Raw genomic sequence first — 25,906 nt, 5'->3', positions numbered from 1 at the left:
CAAGGAATTTTGAAAGGACAAATAAGAAACCGAATGAGTTGTGGTCAATCCATTGAAGAAAAACCAAACAAAACAGTTGTTTGTATGTTTTATTGACTTTTTGAGGAAAGCAGTTTTTATGCTTATTTTATTCAAGAGTATTATAGTAAAATTGTGTCGTTTTGGGCTTGGGGAACATAATAAAAAGTTCCTGCTGACAGCTCATAAAATACATTGTCAACAATCGCAGTTCATGACTTTTCTATTTACACATGTTGTACATTAAGTAAATAGCTAGATGTGGCAAAGAAAAGCAAAACACGTTAACTGTGGTCCTGGAAATGCTGCGTTTGCAGAATACTGTTGGCTTTAAAAGAAGAAATTACAGTTAATCTTCTCACAAAAGCGTAAAAGTCCAAATGTCTTTTGTTTTTTTGCATTTCAACACATTAATCCCTAAAAAACACAAAAAAGAAAAAAGAAACACTTGAAAAAAAAGAACAATTATAGAAATAAAAAGCACAACCTTTGTAAGCAAAGATGTTTTTAGCTAAATTGGAAGCTTTGATGTGAGGTCTTGTTTGTTTCAATGTGGTCAAACTGGCGTCGTGTCCATGGTGCACCCTTCCTTACGCCCAATGTGAGCTGGAGACGGGCACCAGCAGAACCCTGGACACTGAGTGCAGGAAGAAGTCGGAATAATGAATGGATAGATGATCTGAGGTCTTTGCTGTTCTTGAAGCACACCAACAATTCAGTAAATAATATAGTTCTGCCACATTAGTTAGAATTTGGTGGCATTACATTAATTATTTGTGAAACTGTAAATCTAGTTATTTACTTGGTGTCTGCTTATTGATATATTTGATTTCAGTTTTTTAAAGCTGTAACCAGGGTTGGGGTCAATAATTGTAATCGCGTAAATGATAATTATATACAATTATGGCATAATTATAGTTGCTGTCAGTCGTAATTAAATTGTAATTGATTTTAGTTAATTGACGTTGTAATTGTAATTGCCATGAGAATTCTAGAAAAATTGTCAATTTTCTTTAAATGCAAAACTGCAGAACCATGTTACAGTTCTAGGTATAGTTCTCCACATATGTAATTAACAATTATTAAAATGTGTTTCATATCAAGCTTTCTCACATTTGAAAATTCAAAAAAAATTTAAATTGTGGTGTATACTGACACAAAAAAGGCTCAGATGCCCACACCAAAAATATTAAAACCAATATTTTCATTGATTAGGAAGCCTAACAAGTTAACCAATAGATAGTAAAGAAATTAGATGATAGATATTTATTTATAGTGTATTTTACAGCTGATTTAGGGCCTGTTATCATAAGAGATGCTAACAGGAAGCTAACACAAGAGGAAGGTTAACTTTTATTAGGTTATTTTTTTCAGGCTCAGTAATTGTGATTATTTGTGATTTAATTTAAGTAATTGAGAATGTAATTGTAATTGAGTTTCTGAGGATAGAAAAATAATTGTAATTGGAAAAACTGCTGGTTACTGTAATCGTAATTGATTTGTAATTGAACATGGGTAATTGAAAACATAATTGTAACTAAAAAATGTAATGACCCCAACCCTGGCTGTAACTGTCAATAATAATAATAATAATAATAATAATAATAATAATAATAATAATACTAATAATAATAATAATAATAATAATAATAAACAATCCTATCTGCTACTTGGCGTTTTTGGTTTCAATGCACCATAATTGTGGAAGTAAGTACAGCATTCTTTGTATCCTCATCAAGGATTTAAGAACAAACAAAAAAATAGTTTGGGCATTTCTATGCAACTCAAAAAATATTGTTTCAACTACACTGGGAACACTTTGCATGTCAGTCAATAATAATTGGCACCTTTTGACAAGGTTTTTGTGTTCCCCGACTTTTCACATTACAGGCACTGTCATTGGTGTCATCCAAATCTTCATTTTTGTTATTGTGTTCATCGACCACAGAGGTGTGCTCTATGAAAGGGAAGGAGGAACGAGTGGAGGAGGTAATGCATGTAGCATTAGTGTTTGGCCGGTGTGGAAGTGGTGGTGGTGGGGGTTGGTGGGGGGGTGACTACTAGAAACAGAGGTGGAGGGTTTCACGTTTCACATCTCTGTGTCAGCTACTGGGGTCTGGCTGGCCGAGTGTCCATTAGTGGCTGAGCTGGTGTTGGTCCCATTTTCAGGTGGAGACTCTCCGTTAATGATAGGCTTATCCATGGGCTCCTGGGGCAGGGGGGCCACGGACACCAAGGTGTTGGCCTGATTTTCCTCATCCACTTGATAGGTCTCAGCCTAAAGGCAGAACCACATCAAGATGATATTAGAAATGTAAAAGAGCTACACATGTGTTTTAAAATCCCAACATAAACTTAAACATTTAAAGGCTCCTCCACTGTTTTTACAAAGATGGCCTAAAATCTTTGAAATGTCCTCATTAGAAGATCTATATCTATATTCCACCATCTTGAAAGGATAGAAACAGTTTTAAATAATGACCGCAGGGGGTGACAGTTCACACTCTTTGGTTTGGTAGAAGACAATGAAGCAGAGAAGAACAGCTCTCCTAAGGGACCTTTACTCTCCCTTAAACAGTGTGCGGACTGTTGAAGACGCACAAACCCTGAAGATAGAAGGACTCCTTTTGGGTGGGAGTAATTCAACAGTCCGTGATTTACTCGCCAACTTGAGCAACTAGAACATGTCAGCGCACTGTTTAAGGGAGAGTAAAGGCCCCTTGGGAGAGATTTTCTTCTTTTGGTAAACAAAAAAGGGTTACATCAATATCTTTCACTTTTCCTGAGAATTTAGAGCAACCAAAAGCAGCACAAGTTGTCATTTTGACTGAAAAAGCTTCTAAATGATCTAAAAAGCATGTTGAATGCTTAACTCTAATAGAAACCAATGGGGTGTTTACAGGCAAATGGGGTTGTGTGACATCATCAATCACATGATTTCAAGATGGCAGAATACAGGTTTTAAAACGGTAAGGTAGTCCCGTTTTTAAAGGTTAATAAAACAAATATGGTGCAAAACAGACAGACATTTAAAAGGTTTTAGGATTCATTGATAAAAACAGTACAGGATCCCTTTAAATTGTTTTAAAATAAGTAATGTACTGTTTAATGACTGTTTAAAGAGATGCAGATTTTTAATTCATTGTTTAATAAAATATAGCAATAGTGAAACAGCACTGACATTAAAGTAGTCATTACTCAAGTAACTGAGAGAAAACAATTACTCACCAGTCGGACCCCCTTAGAGTTCTTGCGGTGCGTCTTGAAGTAAAAACCTGCAACCAGCAGTGCAGCCAGCAACAGTCCAGCTAACAGCAGAGAAACCAGCACCAGCTTTGAGTTCTTTCCCCAGTGGGGAACAGCCTCTTGCACATCAGTCTGTATGAAAAAGAAGCACCATCGGTCAACTTGTACCAAACACCTTGCAAAGTGTTGAAGAAAACCCAATGAGGGCTTAAATCTAAGTTCTTGAAATGTATCTCATACAGAACAAGAGCATTTGGAGCGCAAACCTCTGCCAAGAGTCACATCTCTTCTTTTCCAGATATTGGCAGTTATCTTGATTAGTGATGCTGATCATGGTTCCATGATCATTCACACTTTAAAGAATTGGAAGAAAAGTACATCAACACTAATAACCATATAGTAGGTCCAAATGTATTGACAATTACTTTGGAAAAATCAAAATGAAATGTGCAATCCAGATCCGATCTGGATAAAACTTGGTCGGGTAATGGAAACAACCTCACTAACTAACTAACTTCAAATTTCATTAGGGTGGGTCATTCACAAACCGATATCAAGGCAAGGCAAATGTATTTGTATAGCGCATTTCATACACAAGGCAATTCAATGTGCTTTACATGATCACAAATGTAACATATAAAAATTTTTCTAATTTCGTCAATGATGAGAAATAGCAATTTTTCGATTTTTGAAACTGATCCAGAATCTGTATATTAATCCGGATACCCTCCGACATTTAATGGAATCTTAAATGGTGTAAGTTACATTTTTAGTTACATTTTCTCAAAATCCATAACGCACTTTGGACGTAATCCTGCTAACAGAGAAACAAATAAATAAATAAACAGTGGTGATAATATTACCTTCGTGGAGGAGGTCATAACTATTATTATTATTATTATTATTATTATTATTATTATTATTATTATTATTATTATTGTTGTTGTTGTTGTTGTTGTTATTATTATTGTGGCCCTGCTTGCAGTTACTGAGTGTTAAATGACGAGGAAAAACACACCCAATACTTTGTTTATGGAAACCAATCCTACAGCATCCTTTATTTGTCTTTAATGTTGGCACAAAAAGAGACCTTTTTACATGCATACTGTATGTTGCATGACAATAAATCATGACTGCATTTAGAAACTATAGATACCGTAGATAGATGACACATGCAAACCCCTCATTATATGTTTTTGTTATTGATGGGATGGACTAGGATAGGATCAGGGTGAGATTGTAAAGGAAGCACTGATATGATGTGTGAATGTTTTGTTTTGTTTTTGTTCATTTGAAGCATTGGAAAGACTAGATCTGCATGAAAATAAAAATGAAACTTTACCTTGTCCTTTATGTTGTCATTGTTGAACTTGTTGGCCATGCCCGGGACATCCGCTGCACAAAAAAAAATTATATTTCAACAGTTATTTTTCTCTCAAAAGACAAAAGTCTGCATAATAATTAAGAATACTGACTAATGTGATGATATCTTGTTAGAATGTGTTATATTTTCTACACTTTTGCTGTACGGCAAGCATGAAAACAGTGTTTTTAACAAACATTCAGCATCAACAAGTCAATGTACACAGAATCTGACCTTCAACATATTTGCCAGACACGAGGATTTCATCTGAGCCGTCTTCCTGGTAAATCTCCAGTTTACAGTCTTCGCCACACAACTCCTGCAGAACGCTTTCGATTTTCACTTTAGTTTCTTCCTGTAAAAGAACACAAAGGAAACATAGTTACATGACATAATCTACAAAAAACCAAGTATTTCTCCCAACACCCTATCAACATATAATCAAAGCATTTTGAATAATCTCTTTGTTTTGCATTTTTTATTTATTTTTTTCTTTTATAACAGATAGGTTCTGTTTTTTGTCTGTTTATATTGGTTATATTTAGTTATATTTGTATAAAATTGATTATCCACTCTTGTTGCAAGCTCAATTCCCATCTCGTTGAAATCCTCACATAAAAGTTGTGATTCCTTTAGATCTCAAAGCTGTTATTGAGAGACTTCTAAACACTAACACACACGCTCATACTAAGCATTACACACATACACCCTGTATGAGCGGTGAGTGAGCCCACCCATTGTGCCCCCACAGAGCGAGGCATACCCAGGGTTACAAGCAAAACACATGAAGTGTTTTCTTTATGCTTTAGGGTTCAGTGTTCAAAAATGACCTTCTTTTCATCTTTATTTATGAATTTACTGCAGTTATATACTGTACTCTCCTAAATAAGCAAAAAAAAATGTCTTGTTGAGCTCGTGTTTAGAAAGCTGCTTTGCATAGAGATTACCAACCGGGTAATGAAAGCATTACAAACATGTGATTTATGTTTATTTTTAGTTAGAAATTATAATAATAATAATATTGATGATGAAATGATCTTGATTAAAACACGAACTGAAAATTCAAAGGTCAGTGTTGGTCCTACACCAGGCGAGAGATGATGGGAAATTATAAAAGCTATAGAAATACATCTATTCAGGAGGCACTAAATACTGTTTCATTCCACTTATTTACAAAATGACATCCTTTAAAATGTCATTCATTCCATCATTATGCTCTATAGTGGCGTTTTTACAGTTTTTTGAGCAAAATGTAGTCAGAAAAAGAGGGTGCTTAAATTCAGAAATAAGAGAAAAGGGGTACTTGGCCCAAAAACGTTTGAGAATCACTGCTTTACATGATCAAAAAGTGCAACAGAAAATATTTAACAGTTTAAAAATCAATAAGAACATTAAAATCAGCAGTAAAACATTTAAAATCAGCAGTAAAAACAATAAATCAACAGTCGATGATATGATTTAAAATCTCCCTCTCAGTCATACGCAGTAGAGAAAAAAAAGTTCCTTCAACTTTGATTTAAATATGTTCACATGTGATGCTGACTTCAGCTCTGCTGGCAGTTTGTTCCACTTCTTTGCAGCATAACAACTAAAAGCAGCATCACCATGTTTACTGTGAACTCTGGGCTCCACTATCTGACCTGTGTCCATAGATCTGAGAGACCTGCTGGGTTCATACCTGACTAACATGTCACTGATGTATTCTGGACCAAACCCATTCACACATTTATACACCAGCAGCAGAACTTTAAAGTCTATTCTGAGGCTGACTGGGAGCCAGTGTAAAGATTTTAAAACTGGACTAATGTGCTCAGACACTATATGACACTTGGCTCTCTCTAAAGATATCACTAATACTATATGGTTTTCCTCTTAACTTTCTGGCTCTACATCAAGGGTTCTCAACTGGTCTTAACTAGACCCACATTTTGCCATGGTCATTAAATCGCGACTTGCTTTTTTTTTTTTTTAGAATTTAACCAACTAAATTTAGTTTTTCAAAAAAAGCTGTTGAAAACACACATATATAATATTTTTAAAAACATAAATCTATATATTTTCCTGTGCAACATGCCTGTCAAAAGAAAATGAAGTAAAAAAAAAAAAGACATTAAGTATTTATTTACATTTTACCAACTGTCCGTGACCCACTTTTAGGTAGCGACCCACCAGTTGAGAACTGCTGCTCTACATTACAGGCATGGTATTGGTTATACAGCAAACAGCAAAGAAAAAATAGAAACAATCGGGTTGTGTCGGTGTGACTTACACAGTTTGAAGATTCCTTGAGTTTCAGGTTAACAGCGTTTTTGTCCTGGACAGCTTCTTTGGTCACACAGACGACGTCATCACGTGGCACTGACGGCTGAATGTAACCAGAGAGTTTTATTTGACCAACATTTTTAGATTCCATTCATACAGTAATGCTCTTCATCATTTTTGGCTCTTTTACACACATAACAGAAGTATTACGCATCCTAACACAGTATTGGTTTCAAAATAAGAGAATAATTGATGTCCTATAATTGTTTATTTAATGAGAACTTATTGCTGCAAGGTCTGAATTTGTTTTAGGGCGCACATAGTCTGTGATGGTTCATAGCATGGAAATGCAGCTCTCATTTACAATGCAAAGTACTACCATTACTCCTCTTTCTACTTCAAGGTCAATCCCATGCAAATCATGTCATTTCAAGGGTGTAACAGTTCCTTGTGCAAAAATGGTCTTTAAAGTCTGTGTAAAGCAGAAATAAAAGTTTGTCACACCACAGACACATGTGTCAAATTTGAAAGATGAAAAAAATTACTAAGTATATAAAATTAGGTCTCAAAATCATGGTAAAACAAGCACTAACAGCCAATAACTAAATTCAATCGTAATAGCATGGTTTCAACCCATAGAGGGCAGCCACTCTTACATTTTTACCACAAAATATTTGAAAAACTTTTACTAAAATCTCAAGAGCTGGACTAGAATCAATCAACACCACTACTTCTACCCAAACACATTTGTTTTCATCAGAAATAAGTGTGTTTTTGGGTTTATTTATTGTCGTTAGAATCATTTAAAGTCTGTGTAAAGCCAATTTAATGCAAACACATCAAATAGGTCATAAATGTATTTCTTAAAACATGTAAAAAGCCATTCAAACATTTATGATTTAATTGTAGAGCCGGGTCATTTAGTGGGCGGGTCAGAAATCATAGCCGCGATACGTAACAGAGCCATAATTAGCATAAACCTGACCAAACTTGTGCTGCCTCCATCGGGCGCAATTTAACCCCTCGCCTAACAAGCATCCGCTGGTGGAACGTTTTCAATAAAATGTACACTTTTTTTGCACCGCGATTTTGTTTTTCGCCTCTAGCGCCCCTAGTTCTATCTATATCTATCTATATTCAGGCTTGGGTGGAGCAGACCTTTCCGCTGACACCTCGTTTGGCCCGATCCGAGCATTTGGACATTTCCTAAGTTTTTTGGTCTTTCCCACTGCTCTCTCCCATAGGGTTAGGGTTAATACCAGTGGGCGTGCACTGTAGCTGTTCCCACTCAACGCTCTTGAAGCCAAAATACAGCGCTTAGGGGCGCTTCCATCTTGCAAATTTTACGTCATTTGGTGCCAGAGTCTGCGCAGTAGGGTCCAGCGGGAGGAGCCCGAGTAACACGCCCCGCCCATTTAGCGTACTGCCCTAATGACTTACGCAGCCCAGCTACGCTAAGAATATAAATATCTTTCCTGCTGCAAATTCTACCAACGGCTTGTTCAGATCATAGAGGTTAGTACAACACCACAACATATTTTAACTCAAATATCTACTTAAATGGTGTCTTGGCTTTCCTTCACGACGTAACTGCTATTCACAAAGAGAGCTACACAAGATCCACAGCCTTATTTAAAACAAACTTCATAGAAAAATGAGCACATGAACACAATGTAGGGTGATAATAACTAATGATCACAGTAGAGTTTAGGTTTGGAAAAAAATAATGTGACGAGTATTTTAACTTCACAGTTTGACCCACATCCCATCTGTTATCCTTGAGGAGGCGGGGTTTATGACCTACTGTATACTGCAGCCAGCCAGCAGGGGGAGCTCTAAAAATAAAAGGTTCAGATTGTCCCGTCCATTCTTTTTACAGTCTATGGTTAATACACGGAGGCAGCGCCCTACCCGTGCATGGGCGTGGTTCAAGCGTCTCTAACTGACACGCCCCCAGCATTTCAGAGCAGAGAGAAGTGCTTGTTTTTCCATGAATTTGAGACCTAACTTTATATACTTAGCGATTTTTTTCATCTTTCAAATTTGGCTCAGTGGTCAATGACACATGTTTCTGTGGCGTGACAAACTCATAACACCAATTTATTTACAGTATGCTTTACACAGACTTTAAAGACTATTTATGCACAAAGAACTGTTACACCCTTGAAATGACATGATTTGCATGGGATTGACCTTGAGGTAGAAAGAGGAGTAATGGTAGTACTTTGCATTGTAAATAAGAGCTGCATTTTCATGCTACAAACCAAAACAGGCCCTAAAACAAATTCTATCTATCTAACAATCTATGCAATGTTAACTAGTCCACATGTGATAGTTTTTATAAAAGGAGCGGGGCCAAAATAAAAAATCAATCGAATCAAATCAAATATTGTTTTTGTCTCCACCATAAATGGGTTGTTAAAACGTCATTTGACTTGAACTTTGGATAAGTTTCACGCATTGCACTGTGGGATTTGGAGTCCTGTGGAAGAACGCAAAGATGGCGATGAAGCAGAGAAGTTTCTGTCTTTTTACTTCATTTTTACCGAGATTCCTTGTGTTTCTTCGCCAGCGAAGACTGTGATTTACTTCATTTACGTCATTTTTGTTCCACGTGATATGACATCACACCGATTTTGTCCGTATTTTAGTGTTTTCATGGAAAGCGACAATATTAACATTGGCCATTTTTTTCTCAACAACTTTCAATTTGTGAAAACAGCAGAAATTTCACTTTGGCTGAGTTTTTGGGGTCACACTGGCATCAGTAGGGGATTAGAACAACTTTTGGATGAAATAAAGGTACAAAATAAAAAGTAATTTAGTAGTTAAGCAGCTTTAATTATAATTCAAAATCCTGCTTTTGTGTGATCATTGTTCTTTCTTATTTTAAACATCTCATGTAGAATGTTTTTTTTAGAGATGCTACTGCCAATGTGAATTCAGACTTTTATTGTGAAAGTGAATAAATAAAAAAATGTTAAGCAACATGTTTTACGTAACAAAGCCAATTTATTTGTACTTTATCAGTTAATTACAAATCAATTTGTATTAAAAATTGGAATGTTGGCTAGTTTTTGCCTGGTTACCAACCTGTCACTAATGTGTGTGTTTGTGATAAATGTTAAATACCATTGGTTTGTTGTTGGGACCGTCGCCTCTGTGACGAATGGGGGCCTGAGTTGTTTCTTCTTCAAAGTCGGGGATGATTGTGTAAACCTTAAAGGTGAAAACATCTCCATGATCAGTGGCTCCCTCTAGGGCAGCTGCAGTTCTCTCATCGCTGTCTATGGCCTCCATTGTAGATGAAGCCGTCGTCTGCTCCATCGGTTCTAAATGTTCCACAGTGGGGAGAACCATGATTTGACCCTGAGGATCTTCTGTGTATGAGAAAAGCAGGTTTTACTAAAAAATAATTAGATTTTTCATTATACTTATAATTGGAGGATGTTGAAATGTGTTGAACATATTATGATTAAAAAAAAAACAAAAAAAAAAAACAAGCATTTTTCATCTGGCTTTCTGTATATGTAGAATTCACAATAGAATATAGAATTATTTCCTAACTTAATGTATTCACAAGTGCTTGTTTTAAGATATTAGTCATTTATTATGTATAATTAATGTGAGAAGAAAAAGGATTTGATTGCAACAATATTTAATCATATCAAGCCATACGCGAATATTACGTATCCTCGTGGTCAAAAGTTTTCATTACAGTTTTCCCAAATTAATTTGAAAAAATACCTTTCTTAATATAATGTACATCATATACAAATATTTTAAGTGCCATAAAACACAGTGACTGTACAAAATATATGTTGTATTTGTTGTTCTTTAAAAAGAAGAAAAACATTTTTTTTTTTAGCCTTTAGGTTGGTTCTTCTTCTGTTGTGTAATTCTTCTTCACATTGTAAATGATGAAGTGACACTGCACCCCGCAGTTCAGGTGTGGTACTGCAGCTAAAATGAAGGAGAAAGCGGCCGTCGGCATAATTTTATCATTAATTTACAACAATAATCTAAATTTTTAATGACACAGTCAGCCTCACAGAGCTAAAAAAAAAAAAAAAAAAAATCAGGGCGGAGCTGCTTTCTTCCTGTTAAATTCTTCCTTTTCTTTTTTCTTTTTTTTACAGCAGTTTTACTGTGGTTTGGACTAAACATTAGGATTCATTGGATTTTTAATCTTAGGAAAATTTCGAGACCACTTTTGATGGAATATATGGAATAAAAGTGAGGAGTACTGACTTGTTTATGTCACCATTTTTTTTCTCCAAATTTGACAAAATAATAAGCAGTGTTTGCTGTGATGGTTGAGTCTTAGATTGATTCATATGGTTAAAAAAAACGGAACATTCTAAGCTTTCGGGATATGATTCTTGTGATAATGCGGCTGTATTTGACCCGTATTCGGGATGGTGGACGTTACGACACGTCAGCGCATGTTTTTGTAGTCATGATTATCAATTATGTTACTAATCATTTTTGCATTATTGTATATGTTACACACATTGTGGTTCAAATCTCGAGACTATATATTTATATCTATTCTATTGCCCCCCGAGGCTAAAATCTCAAACTCCGCCTATGTCTTGAGCAAATATGCAACTGACAGGAAAGTCTTACAACCAGCATTTCATTCCTAGATGAATTGGAAAACTCACGACCATATCGTTGGTAAGACCGAGAGCCAATGTTTCTTACCAGCAGCCTCGGTTTCCTCCACAATCATATCTCCCCTAATGTAGGTTTCTGCAGCCACCACTGGAGCCGCCGTCCCAGTGACAACTTCTGTGTCATCCTGTGCCTGGACTCGTGCTGCAAAATCACAATAAAATCACCATCAGAACAAATGCATTGAACGAGTGATATAGAATGTCATTGATTTCTTCAATGTATAATGATTTTTATGAAAACTTTCTATTTTAATTGGGTGCTATACTTTTTGTCATTCCTTGTCTTAATGTCTTAATTCCAACCTTTTTGTTGTCATGACCCCATTTTTGTATCACTAATTTCTGGTGACCCCACAGACGTTTCTTTTTTCTTCTTCCTAGAATTAGTTTTTTGATCACGTTCGTGGAACTGTGTCCAGTATCTACATTTTATTGGAACTAGATTTATATTTGAGAAAGTGAAAGTACATAGAATACAGTTGTTTGAGAATTGAAACACTAAATATTTATCTCTGTATATCTATTTATGTGATGTTATATAGGTTTTTTCTTTTTTTATTGTGCAACGTAGATAAATAAAAATGTATTAATTAATTAAAATTGTGAAATTTAGTTAAATTTAAAAAAAATAAATTAAAATGTGCTTTATTTTTTTTAATTTATAAATTTTAAAATATAATTCTTGAAACAACAATTAACATTTTAAAATTATAATTTTAATCAATTTTATTACATTTTATCCTAGGCGACCCAGTCATGACCCCAAGGTTGAAAACCCCTGTCTTAATGCATTAATTGATGCATGAAAGCGTATTTTGCCAATGAATTCTAATCTTCTTTTTGAAGCTAAAACTGTCTTAACTTCTTCAATTTTAAGGTTGGTGTGTTGGATTTAGTGTTGAACCCAACAAAAGTCTTCTGCATTGGTTCTGTTTTATTGTTAAAATGTGGATAATTGTTAAACAATAAGATTCTTTTAATGGGCTCAGAGTTCTTTATTGTTCTGGACATTTTTTTGAGGCTGAAATTCTGAAATTAAACCAGAGTGCCAGTATTTCTGAGCTTCTCCTTTTACAAAGATTTCTCTCTCTTTCTGCCTCACTCTCCATTTAACAATGGCATTACCTCATGCTTAAAAAATCCCCCATGATGCTTCACTTCTAAGGGTCTCATTACACTTTGTCTGCCATCTCTGAGAGGTAATTGAACAAAAGTATTGAAGACATAGTGAATGACTGCATTAAGGATTTCAATGACCTTAGATGTTTGAAGTATAAATCCTTATTTTACAGTGTTTCAATCAGAGGGAAGTTAGATTTGGAACCAAACGCTTCAATGGACTTGTTCTCTATCTGTAAATGATCAAAAAGAAACAATGATTCATCCACATTTTATGTGTTCTGTGTTTATAGCATTTTTTTTTTTCTGAGGCCAAAAAAAGAACAATAAATAGAGAAATATTTGTTTTATGTAGCTGCATATAGTTGGTGTCAATCTGTTTAAAAATACTGTTTGTGTCACCTGTGATATTTTGGATCTTCACTTTAAATTTCCTTGAGCATCAAACAGCTACAGCTGGTTCAGAACGCTGCAGCTGGGGTCTTAACCAGAACAAAGAGGTCAGAGCACATTACTCCAGTTTTAAAGTCTTTACACTGGCTCCCAGTCAGCCTCAGAATAGACTTTAAAGTTCTGCTGCTGGTGTATAAATGAGTGAATGGGTTTGGTCCAGAATACATCAGTGACATGTTAGTCAGGTATGAACCCAGCAGATCTCTCAGGTCTATGGACACAGGTCAGATAGTGGAGCCCAGAGCTCACAGCAAACATGGTGATGCTGCTTTTTAGTTGTTATGCTGCAAAGAAGTGGAACAAACTGCAGCAGAGCTGAAGTCAGCATCACATGTGAACATTTTTAAATCAAAGTTAAAGGCACTTTTTTTTCTCTACTGCATATGATTGAGAGGGAGATTTTTTGTCATGTTGTTGATGTAATGATGATTTTAATTGATTTTACTGATGATTTTAATTGATTTTTACTGATGATTTTAATTGATTTTACTGATGATTTTAAATGTTCTTATTGATTTTAAACAATTGAATGTTTTATCATGTAAAGCACATTGAGTTGCCTTGAGTATGAATTGCGCTATACAAATAAATTTGCCTTGCCTTGATTTTGTGACCAATTTTTATTTAATTTTGGAACATTTTGTGAAAATTTTGCAGAAAATTGCAGGATTTAAAAAAAAAAAATTGGAGTTCCTTCAACAGTTTGCAATTAGAAATAACTGCAATCAGGTGACTATGGCTCAGTGGTAGAGTGGGTCGTCCAGTACCCGAAGGGTTTGGGTTTTGAATCCCGCTTTGTCTGAGTCATTGTCGTTGTGTCCTTGGGCAAAGCACTTTACCCACATTGGCTTGTATGAATGGGTATGAATTGTGCATGAATGTTGGTGGTTGTCAGAGGGGCCGTAGGCACGAAATGGCAGCCACGCCTCTGTCAGTCTGCCCTAGGGCAGCTGTGGCTACATTGTAGTTTACCACCACCGGTGTGACTGGTGTGAATGAATAATGGTTTCTGTAAAGCGCTTTGAGTCTCCTTGAAAAAAGCGCTATATAAATCCAAGCCATTATTATTATTATTATTATTATTATTATTATTATTATTATTATTATTAAAAGGATTGAAAAACTGATTTCACTGAATTTGGATGGACTGAGATTTCTACGACTGAATTATTTGCTCATTTACACAATGATTCATGTTTTCTCTGTCATTTTTAGTTGCACCTGCGGAACAAATTGGATGCTTTGCCGAACAATGAATTATTATATAATTGATTATTTTATGACAAAGAAAACAAGAAATTATTTTTAGTCAAGTGCAGTCTGGCATGTTTTTAATGTTAAACTGAAAAGGACTTTAAATGAGCAGATCTGAAATGTTCCCGAGGACCAGAATTTCTAAATTACACCCACAATGCTGGACTGAATTCTTTAAAATCATATTTTTTCGAGTGGCTCTTTTCTGTCGAGATAATATTATACAGATAATGATACGATTAACATAGAATGTACTGACATTATTACATTTGGAGAATTCTTCCTCTGACCATTATTTATTTATTTGTTAGTTTGCACATTCAAAATAATCTAAAAAAAAAATCATCAAACATGTTTAACATACAGTAACTGTGCTGGTAGAGGTTAAGAAGACCACAGGGTCTCATAAAGACAACACTACAAATAAACAATTTACATACAGTATACAAAGCAACAGATGAATACACAAAAAAATTACTTTTTCAAAAATTAACACCTGCAAATGTTTTTTTTAAAGGTGTTCAAAGTGGATATAGATTTCAGAGTCTAAAACTGATATTGGCCTCTATATTTCAAAGTCCGTTAATTAATTAAAGTTCCCTGAAATGCCTTGTTGGATGACTGTGAAAATTGAACGAATATTTAAAGAAATTACAGAATAAATTTGGTATTTCAGTGGACAAGTGCACATATCTATACATGAATAAACAATTTCTGTAAATGTTAACATTGATAATGGACATAATTCTGAATCCAACATTCATTTAAATAAGTTAAAGTGCTTTCTTTAAATTTGGCAGAAGGGTTAAAGGTTTTGCTATTAAAACATGTGCAGCATATTTAAATCATTGATTCTTTTCTTCTTTTGCAACAATTGGCCTCTCTCTCTTTTCTCTTTCCTGTCATTGCATCATCTGTGTGCTGTCAGGCTTCCACATATGGGTCACACACACATTCACACGTCAGTGGCACCGTGACAAATGGCTGCTTATTTCCTTCAATAAATCCTCCTGACAGACAGGTGGCGGAGGTACTGAGTAAATACTGTGTTTGCATTGCTTAGCAGGTGGAGCGCTGTAGTCTCCAAGGAGGTCTGCTAACGACTGCCCGTCACAGCTGTGTGTGACTGGGATCCGTTGGGCAATTATTTTATTTATCGCCTTGATTAAAAAAAATGCAGCACATTCCTTGATTTTGTGGATTTGGCACAGTTTGTACTCGTAACCTTTTTAACGACAAAGACGATGTTGTTATTGTGGCCAAGTTTTACAGTGTGACAGGAATGCAGCTAATTTCAGTCGTCATCTCATTTACACGTGGTGTCTGTCGTTTGCTATCATGTGAGTGCTGTTAAGTCGGCCCTTTTAGACCATTTTCTCCTGCCGTCTACAGCTGGCATCCATCCGCTGTCTCTGGGTGGTTGCTGTGTTTATTTTACAGGGAAGGACGAGGCATAAAGTGCCTCAGATGGTCAAACATAAATTAGGTTTTCTCATACAAATGTGACGTAGGGGAGTGAATTCCAAGGCTGAAACTGAGCATTTCACCTCAGTGATCTGGTCTTTTTGTTTTTATATATGAGCTGGAAAACCAGATTTATTCAGTTGCGTTAAAATGTTTTATTTCTATAACCATCCCCCATGCAAACTTTGTGGCATTTGTCTCACTTCAGGCTCGGAGGCTTATTTTACGTAACTAGAAATTGGATAAACCCCCATCATTCATATTGTGGATAAAGGAAATGTTGTCTCTAATTCCACTGGAAAAGCTTAAATACAATAGATTCAAATAAAGACCACCATTGCCATCAGTATTTCTTTTCCTCCAGCTGTATGAACATCACTTCCCCCTTTTACAGCTTCGATTGTATATCGAGATCCATGGGTACTTATATATGAACCTATGCACAATCCATAATCAATGTATGTGTTCTCTGCTCAATTTGTATTCCTGATGCTGTGCATCTGGGCCTCTGCTACATTTTAGTTTGTCAATTGATCAATGAGTGTTTGTTCCAGGTGTCGGGATGAAGGGTATGATGGGGTTTACTCTGCTTTATACTGTATGTACGTGTTTCTACACACTGTCGTGTGTTTTATTTCACGTGATGTTTTCTAGTTAGGTGTTGAATTCCCTCCCCTGCTATTCTTTAAATTACGCCTTTAAAGTCCTTACGTAACATTATGAGACCAACAGACCAACACGAATTGTTTTGCAACCCTACACTAAGTAATGTAACTGCCCAGCTCTATTAACAGCCATTATTGTTTAGGAAAAAACCCCACTCTAAACAGACCATAAACCATAAGGACTATCAGACAACTTTAAACAAAAGGGTCAAAAAGCTTTACTCTCATGGTTTGAATGTAAACCAACAATGTTCAACCCTCGTTCCCTTTAAAGTGGTGATTCTCAAATATTTAGTTAAGTTTTGACAGTTAAATTAAAACCTGACACAGTTTAATGTAAAATACTCGTCACAATATCACAGTTCATCACACTGTCAACGTCATCATCCATCAACTGTGGAATCAAAATGTGTACGTTTTGCTGGGAAGACATACATTTTACAAACAGAAACAAACAAAAATCAGTCAATGGGTGTAATTCAAGGTGATTACTGAAAACTCCTCATGCTCACTGAGAGAGTGCAAACCTTTGTTAGATATTGTATTCTATCAGTGATCTTGATCAAAGTACCATGAATATTCACACTTTAAAGGCTTGGAAGACATTTATATTGCCATTAAAAACAATACACTAGGTTCAGTATCGATTCTCAACTCAAATGCCAGTATAAATATTACTTCTTTGGTGGAGGTAACAATTAAAGACTCACCACCCTGATAGCACACATACATCTCTCCGACGTTGTCACGATGAATGAAGTTGCATCGGCGAGACGTATTATGGAGAGCGTTTACTCATTGAGCAGACGTCGCGGAGACATCGCCGTTTGGCCGATGTTTGGACGATGGATTAAAGATGCTCAGCGCGGCCTCTCTACAGCTTATATTAACCTTTATTTAACTCACATCATTCAATTAGTAAATATCTCCATATCGTAGTTGAGTATTTACTTCAATCTGATAGGAATATGGTAATATCACAACAACAACAATATACTTCCACTAAATAGCTGATTACGTGTGGACAAAATAAAGAGAGACACAGTTCATGATCATAAATGTATTTTCAGCAGCATAGCCAAAAGAGCTCCAGCATAAAAACAGCTTCATGGAAATGACATTTTACAGTTCTACGATTTTATAAGTGGTATCACCGGTTTTGGGGGGAAAAAACACACAAAATGTCGCATTAGGAGTAGAATGCCGACGCCATCTGATAATCGCCTCTCCTTCAGTAAAGATTACATACATTGTCTTTCAGTTAATCTGTCTTCGTCATTTTGTTTTTTTTTTTTTTATCCCTTTAAGGCAACAGAAACTCAAATGTTCTGCTATGTCCCACTAGTCAGTGTTTAATAGGGTATAGGGCAGTGGTTCTCAAACTTTTTTGCTCAAATACCCCCTTTCCATTATTTCTGAATCTAAGTACCCCCTATGTCCTACTACAATATTTTGCTTAGAAAGCTATTTAAAAACAACTATAGATGGAATGAACGACATTTTAAACAATCACATTTTGTACATAAGTGGAAAGAAACAGTATTTAGTGCAGTGGTTCCCATCCTTTTTCGGATTTTGACCCTATTTTGATATCAAAAGTTTCTGGAAACCCTCAAGTCTTTTTTTTTTTCTTTTTAGAAATAGTTTTTGATCATGTTTGAGCTGAGATATTTTGTATTTTTCCTGCATTTTAGTTTAACTAGATTCACAAAGTGAAAGTATAGAAATACAGTTGTGACACCATTTAAACTCCAAGCAACCCCACATAGGGTCCCGACCCCAAGGTTGAAAAACGCTGATTTTAGTGGCTCCTGAATAGATTTATTTCTATAGTTTTGATCATTTCTGGCTGTATCACTCCTAGGGTGGGACCAAGACTGACACAATTTTCCACTCTCTCTCGCTCAGGTACCCCCTGTAGTGCCATTGCGTACCCCCATTTGAGAAATTCTGGTATAGAGTATATCAGGTAGAAAAAGGATGTTATGTATGCCACTTCTAATCACTACTGTTATTGTCTATCCCTCTTATTTCCTCTTCCTCAGCAACATAAAGGGACCAGCTTCAGTACATTCCCTATCCAGACTTTTTATTATGGTCCCAATATGACCAACGTAGTTACGTAGCTCCCGCCCTGTGAGTCAGTCTAAACTCCATGTGTTATTCAGTGCAGGGAGTGACTTCATTTGCCCCTTGAAATGTTTCCCACCACATTGCTCGGCCTGATGGTTGTGGTCTGGATCTGCTCCACCCCACGCCCCCATCTCTGGGGACTCAGCATGGAGGAATGTAGCAGACTGTAGAAGAAGACAAACCTCCACCCTGCTGCACTTTCCCAGCCCTCACTCTTTGTCACGCTTAGTTAATCCCTGGCATATATATCCAAGTCAGACCTTAGCACCTCTCGCATCTCACCGTTTAGTGAGACAACATTCCAAGAGTTGTTTGTTATGGTTTAAACCTTCACACAAGCTTTAAGAGTCTCTGAAATGTGTTCAGCAGTGGAGGATCTCCACAGTGTCTTTGTGTTTCACAATCACCTCAAACCTGATAATTGAAGCAGTGCCGTCCTTTGCTAGAAACACGTGTTTTGGCTTCTCTGAGGATGTGAGGAGCTCTCGTGAGTAAAAGCAGAAAGAAATGTCTTGTACCGCCTGCAGTGTGTGTGTAAATGTGAAGTATGAAGCAGCTGTTGGCCTTCACTCATACTTTGGCTTCCAGACAGTCCAACACTGACGGTGGAACCTCGGAGAATGTGGCATCACAAAGAATGTTTCCGGGCACATTGCAAGGGGTCCTCGGAAGGATTTAACAATTTGTTTAAAAATGAGTAGGGAATAATTCCTAGTTACTTTTTAGTCACAAACTAACAGTACTATTGTGCAATAAAATGCTACGCTTTCTTGTAATTTATTAAAACATGATTGTATCCCATCAAAGTTGAAGTTTAGCTAAATTCCACTTTAAATTCCACTCATTGTTTTGAATTCGTAGATCAAGCATTAGGGAACCAATGTTTGAGACACATTTAGGGGTTTAAGAGAGTCCACTACGTCCACTAAGAGAGTCCACTACGTCCACTAAGAGAGTCCACTACGTCCACTGAGAGAGTCCACTACGTCCACTAAGAGAGTCCACTACGTCCACTAAGAGAGTCCACTACGTCCACTGAGAGAGTCCACTACGTCCACTGAGAGAGTCCACTACGTCCACTAAGAGAGTCCACTACGTCCTCTAAGAGAGTCCACTACGTCCACTAAGAGAGTCCACTACGTCCTCTAAGAGAGTCCACTACGTCCACTAAGAGAGTCCACTACGTCCACTGAGAGAGTCCACTACGTCCACTGAGAGAGTCCACTACGTCCACTAAGAGAGTCCACTACGTCCTCTAAGAGAGTCCACTACGTCCACTAAGAGAGTCCACTACGTCCTCTAAGAGAGTCCACTACGTCCACTGTTCTACAAATGAAAAAGAATATGAAACTAGTTTATTTGCATTTCCTGAAGAAAATGCAAATGCGTCGCACTGCATTAGCTTAGCATTAACATTAACGTTAGCTGGCATGAGCATTAACATTTGCATTACACTAGCATAGTATTAGCCAAGTTTTCACATTAGCCTAGCATTAATATTAGCCTTGCATTAGCCTCGCGTTAGCATTAGCCTAGCGTTAGCACTAACCTAGCATTAGCATTCGCCTAGCAATAGCATTTGCTAGCAATAGCATTAACCTAGCATTAGCTAAGTGTTAGCAATAAGGTTGAAACTGGTTGAAATGATTTGAAGGTAGGGGCTGAACATGGTAAAATACTGAAGAATGGCTGGGGATGAAGGGCTCCCTGTTTTCACACAGAATTCCTGAACAATAAATAAATAACTTTTCCAGCATTTACTTATAAACATTTTTTTATGATTTATTAACATCTAATACTTAAATAAATTTAGGAATGTGACTTTGAAGGAGGTTAAACATGCGCTGCAACTCTATCCTCCATGAAACAACAGACTGCTGACCCCTGAATCTTGACCCCCTATCACCCCCCCCCCATTCTGCGCTCCCTCTCTTGTCATTTCTGTCACAGCGATTAATGGCAGAGTCCTGCCCATTCTTCTCCCATAGCTAAAGAGCAACAGGTTCTTATGGTTTCAATCATGCATGAAGTTTTGCCCGATGCTGTCCAGCTGCTGCTGCAATGCCCACTGGCCTCCCGGGGCCCAGGGCCACTGCAGCTCCTTATCCAAGACCCACTGGATTATTCTGGAGACTGCAATCAGGAAACATGACATCTGCTTTCAATTGTAAGCCTTTTACACCCCACCCAAAGCCCCCCCCCCCCCCCCAGCCCAAACACACACATGCAGGCTTTAGTTTCACTGCTTTGTGCATTACCTTGAATTAGATTGTCTGCTTTGAGTGCACGCAGGTAGGCTGTCTAGGATCATGTTGCAGAAGACAAGAAGTCATTAAAAAAGATTCATATCGTCTGCTGTGATTTGTTGCACAAACTCTTGTCTTAATTCCTTCCTTTTCTTTCAGATTTGGGTCCATTGTGTAGCTTTACAGTTGCAGTTAGTATGCAGATGTTACATGCGGTGCTGAGAGAAGGATTTTTTCCTCATGAGACGATGGAAAATAAGATATTTGCATGTGGATGTGCATCCAGAGATCTGCGTTTTCATCCTGGCTCAGTTGAATGTGGGATTTGGACTTTGCACGGTTCACTTCTATTCCTGAGCGGAATGAACACACCCTGCTGTTGATATTGTGTCTGTGATTCTTTGGGCACATCTGTTACTTGAATAGGTGCCATGCAAACATTCATTTACATAATTACATGCTCTGGCTTTGCTGTGAGATTGGACATGCTTGGTTTGCCACTTGAGAGCTCCCCCCCCCCCCCCACAACAACCACTTGAACTTATATCACACGATGACAACTTTTACAACCATATTTAAGTAGATTTTGGGGATATAAAACAAACTTTACGCCTCTCTTTGTTCCATGTGTTTCTTTATCAGCTCAGTCTGTTCTATGACGTTTCTTACGCTTCCCCCCCACCCCCACCCCCCACATTATTGCCTGTAACTTGTACACTAACTGACATCTGCTTCTTCTTAGTGTAGTAGCACTGTGAGCTCATCTTACTTCTACTTGCATAACTACACGGATTGAATCGGAGGAACACAATACTCCATCCTGCAGTGAAACATAGTTCAGTGTAATTTGTTTTTCCCCCCATTGTAGTATTTTGATATCACCTTGCTTATTCATTTTGCTTTAACACGCACACATTGTGAGTATCACATATTAAGAGTCTGGCTGTGTTCAAAATGTCATACTAACGTACTACTAACACTAAGCCTGACGTCAAAATTAGTATGTATGGAAAGATTGAGTACGTGAGAAATATATAATATATCGGGACATTTTTTAAGTGTGCACGGTGGGCACACTAGTCATACTCAACCGCCCCGTGATGCATTGCGAGCGGAATGTAAAATCGTCCTCGGACCGAACTTAAGCTAAAAGTCAAACATCCCCTTTTCAAAACAAAAGCATCTCTTCTTGTCTTCCATTAGTTTTTTAACGCTATTGTAAATAGGGCTCTTGTTTTGAATTGAACAGAAAGTTTGGTGAGTCGCACAATGGATGGTCTACAAAAATCTCTGAAATGTCAGCATGAAATGTGTTTTCTGCGAGTTTTATGGATGAAATAACCACATGTTGATATTCTACTTGGTCACTTTCTCGCTTAAAATGCAATTCAGAACTTTTAAAGGTGGAGAATCAACAGAGATATTTAGGATTAGTGTGCTTCAGGTTTTTGATGTTATAGCTTTGAAATGCATCTTCGGAAACTTGAAGTATACTGTAGTGCAGGGGTGCACAAATTATTTTCAATGAAGGGCCAAAAATTAATCATGGTGGAGGGCCTTGGGCCAAAACTAAACGCTTGTGTTGCAGTGCATGAAATTAAATATGCCAATGACTTAACTGTGCAAAATAAACAGTTAAAGTAGTTTGTAATTGAAGAACACTTTTCTTTATTGTGTTTCATGACACTAAACTATGAAACGTTTAATTGTCTTCAAAGACGTTGCCTTGATCAATCTTTTAAAACTTGAAAAACATGTAATTGGACATCAGCTTATTTTTTTCTTTTCTTATTATTCACTGTTCTGTATTACATTAATTTTGACATTTTAAAAATATCAAAAAATGAAAATAACAATTTCAAAAATGGGCAGAGAACCAAAACTAACCGGGCTCCAACTTGTATGGCCCTGCTTTAGTGAGAACGTTTATCATCATAACCATACTTATAGTATATAGTATACAGTATATATACTAATTGAGTGTGTAGTGCCATATCAAACACAGCCTTTGTCAGGTTTTGCATTGGCCCCTCAGGAAACCCCTCCCCTACTTTGGACTCTGCATGATGGAGTGAAATCAATGCGGTTGTTCAAAGCAGATGCAGCTGCATAACTGTTGATGATTTCATTCTCCATTAGCTCCAGGCCACAAACAAGGTTTGAATTAAGTCATCCAGTGAGATCTGATTTCAGGCACAGTGGAAAGAACTGGAATCTTTGAGGCTAAACTTTGTATACTGTGAATATGTGATTTGATCCACCAAAAAATGTGTTTGTCTACACTTTTTTCCTCTGGAAGGCAGTGCTGCCTCTCAGCTACAGATTCCTCTCTTTTTTTCAGTTTACATAATCATGCATGGGATTTCCCTGAGGTAACAGTGACTATAGTTGCCTCTTACAACACAAAAATATGCATGTTTATTGATTATTAGTCTGTTATTGCTCCACTACCCTAAATAAAAGGACCAGAAAGTACAAACTATTGTTTCTGTAAAGTCTTGCCATGTTTTAGGTCGTTTAACCATCTTAGATACTAGACTTTGAATCAAATAGTGCCTAAATCTAGCTGAGAAAAAAAAAGCTAAGAAAAAAGTTTTTTTAAATTTGAGTTGGTTGGTTAAAAACTATACTGGTTTTCGTCCTGGCCAGGCTTAGCACATGAGCCACATATCAACTTACACATTTAAACCTCATTAAATATCACAGATGCCTCACTAAATCTCCCACTGCTCAGCCATTTTTGAAATGCATTTTGAAAAGTCCACACCCCTTTGTGCACTCTACTCTCTGGCCTCACATTACAAGCAGCTAATAATAAATACACACATTTCTCAAAGTCCTTCTGATCAATGGAAGCAAGTCAGAAGGAAAACCATCAAAACACAAAGTTCACCGCAAGTTGAAAGGAAATATATAAGAAGTACTTGTGACTTGAAAAGTTTTTTTAAAAAAAGACTCACTCCATCCTCTGATTGTTACTTGAGCTTTGACGTAATTCAAAACTTTACTCAACATTTCCAGAATAATCAAGAAAACATCTTTTTCCACCCATTTCATTGATAATAAATCTTGTAAGCTGGTTTATTTTAGCATCAACAATGTTTGAGTTTGCAGGTTTTGTATGGGTTGTAGGGTTAAAGACTGGATTCAGCTTAGACCATTCAAACCAATACAGCTCCACCCTAACTCCAACCCCACCCCCCCAGTTCCCCCTTTCCCAATAGAGTCATACGATCTGTGAAAACCAAACCTTTTCCACTTAGTTAGTTATACTTACTGTTTAGAAGTGAGATGACGAGAAGCAAAGCGATGGCGACCATTTGGCCAGGCTTTTCTTTTCTCAGTGCAGATGATGCTGCCATTCTTTCTTTTTCCTGAGTGTGTGCACGTCCAAACCGTGTGAGTAAAAAAAGAGAGGGAAGCTGGTCAAGCCACAGCCGTTTAAGGTTTCCTCTTACTCAGAGCGGGACAGGGTGGATAAAGCATCACTTGTGTTCTTCTCAGTTTTTTGTAGCCACCTCCCCCCCCTTTCCTCCCTCACTAAAAAGGCCCAGCCCTACACCCCGTCTTCGACTGCTTACTTTAAGCCTTCCCCTGTGCCCCCACCATCCTTTAAGAAGCAAGGCAGATGGAAAAGAGGAGGATAATGGGGGGACATGAGATGTGTGTGTTTCTTAAAAAGTGCTTACATTCTTGAAATTTCTCAAAATACTTTAGATTTATACGCACAGATCATGATTCTACATTTTTGCTATTTATCGTCGATTATTTATTGTTATTATGTTTCTTTGGGAGTGGTGTACGCATAGGCGAAGTAATCGTGTGTTCAAAAAGGCTGTGACTTAATAGGTTTACGGAGTAGCATATCCTTCCCAAAACAAAGTTATGCTAATAGAATTATTCCCTTTCAGAGACCATTACCATTCCAGCTCCCAACTAACTAGCACTCAGCAAAGCCATCAATCAACATTGGTCATCCCAGTATTGAGACACAACAGGCCCCCGCTTAAGCCTTTCACACCTCCACACCCCTAAAAGCCCCCCGTCTAGCTGCCCCGTCTACTGCTTGTTTTTCAGGCTATGTTGCTAGCACTTCTCACGCTTTCTGTTAATTGCACATCTGGAACTACTGGCAAATGTGTTTCATAAGTCTTCGACCAAACAGACACAATCATTGACCAAGAACAGAAACAGTTTTGTAATTTGACACCAGTCCCAGTGCCTATATTCCTGTTGTCGCTATCCTTCCCCCGCCATCATCCCCATCCCGTTCCCCTTCCTTTCTACCCTCCCATCCTCCATCCTCCTCTTCCTCCTCCACAGACCTCCATCAAACATTCAGCTCTAACAGCGGGGTGTGGGGGATTGCAATTGACTCCTTGCTGTGACTCAAGATGAGCTTTGCTGAAAACCTAAAGTGAAGTGGTCAGCTTTACAGCGGTGAGAAGTGCAGATGACTGTTGTATCGAGTATTTCTAATAGGCCCCACTTTGCATTCTTCTTGTAAATCACGAAACCGCTTTTTTTTTTAATTTAGTATTAGGTTTAAGTGTAACTCTACATGTTTTCCCTCTTTTCTCTTTGATAAAGCAGAGGTATACAATTGTTCGAAGGCCAGAAAATATGCATAGTGATTAGATATTAATGCTTTTTAAAGCTAGAGACATTTATAAATAATTGTAATTGTTTATATGATATTATTGGTAATTGAGTAGAAGAGATATGTGTTTAAAGCTGAGATTGCATTTAGAGACATAGTCAGAGGTTTTGCATTGCTGAATCAATCAATCAATTTATTAACAGATGAACAGAAGTGAATCAACAAGTAGTCATGTCAAGTCAAATAGGAAAACATGCACTCATCATAATTCACAGCTATGGCTCAGGGTCAGCTGACTCCCGGTCCCCCGAACTTAGTTTTCCTCAGTATTTTAATTCAGTGTTGTTTTCTCGTCTCGCCTTCCTTTGGCCTGGCACATGGCTTTTCGTGTGTCTTCTGTTGTT

The 25,906-nt window shown here is 37.2% G+C and overlaps 1 protein-coding gene across 2 annotated transcripts; it reads right to left on the bottom strand.

Moving 5' to 3' along the window:
* Positions 1-1,665: 1,665 nt before the first annotated feature.
* On the bottom strand, positions 1,666-24,405 carry si:ch211-286o17.1 (hematopoietic progenitor cell antigen CD34). Of its 2 annotated transcripts, none has more exons than XM_028447370.1 (8): positions 24,180-24,405; positions 11,597-11,710; positions 10,022-10,269; positions 6,897-6,992; positions 4,862-4,982; positions 4,607-4,659; positions 3,247-3,396; positions 1,666-2,296 (listed from the first exon to the last, which is right to left on the bottom strand). In XM_028447370.1, exons 1-8 carry the CDS (start codon positions 24,262-24,264, stop codon positions 2,108-2,110), a joined length of 1,056 nt encoding a protein of 351 aa, XP_028303171.1. In that variant the 5' UTR covers positions 24,265-24,405; the 3' UTR covers positions 1,666-2,107. The 2 variants fall into 2 exon arrangements, with proteins under 2 accessions (XP_028303171.1, XP_028303173.1); XM_028447372.1 differs by having other exon boundaries at positions 10,022-10,221.
* Positions 24,406-25,906: the final 1,501 nt, after the last annotated feature.

The sequence above is a fragment of the Gouania willdenowi genome, chromosome 5, assembly GCF_900634775.1.
Source record: "Gouania willdenowi chromosome 5, fGouWil2.1, whole genome shotgun sequence".
Classification (NCBI taxonomy): domain Eukaryota; kingdom Metazoa; phylum Chordata; class Actinopteri; order Blenniiformes; family Gobiesocidae; genus Gouania; species Gouania willdenowi.
Note: the sequence above shows the minus strand (reverse complement) of the source record. Positions and strands in the feature narration are given on the sequence as shown.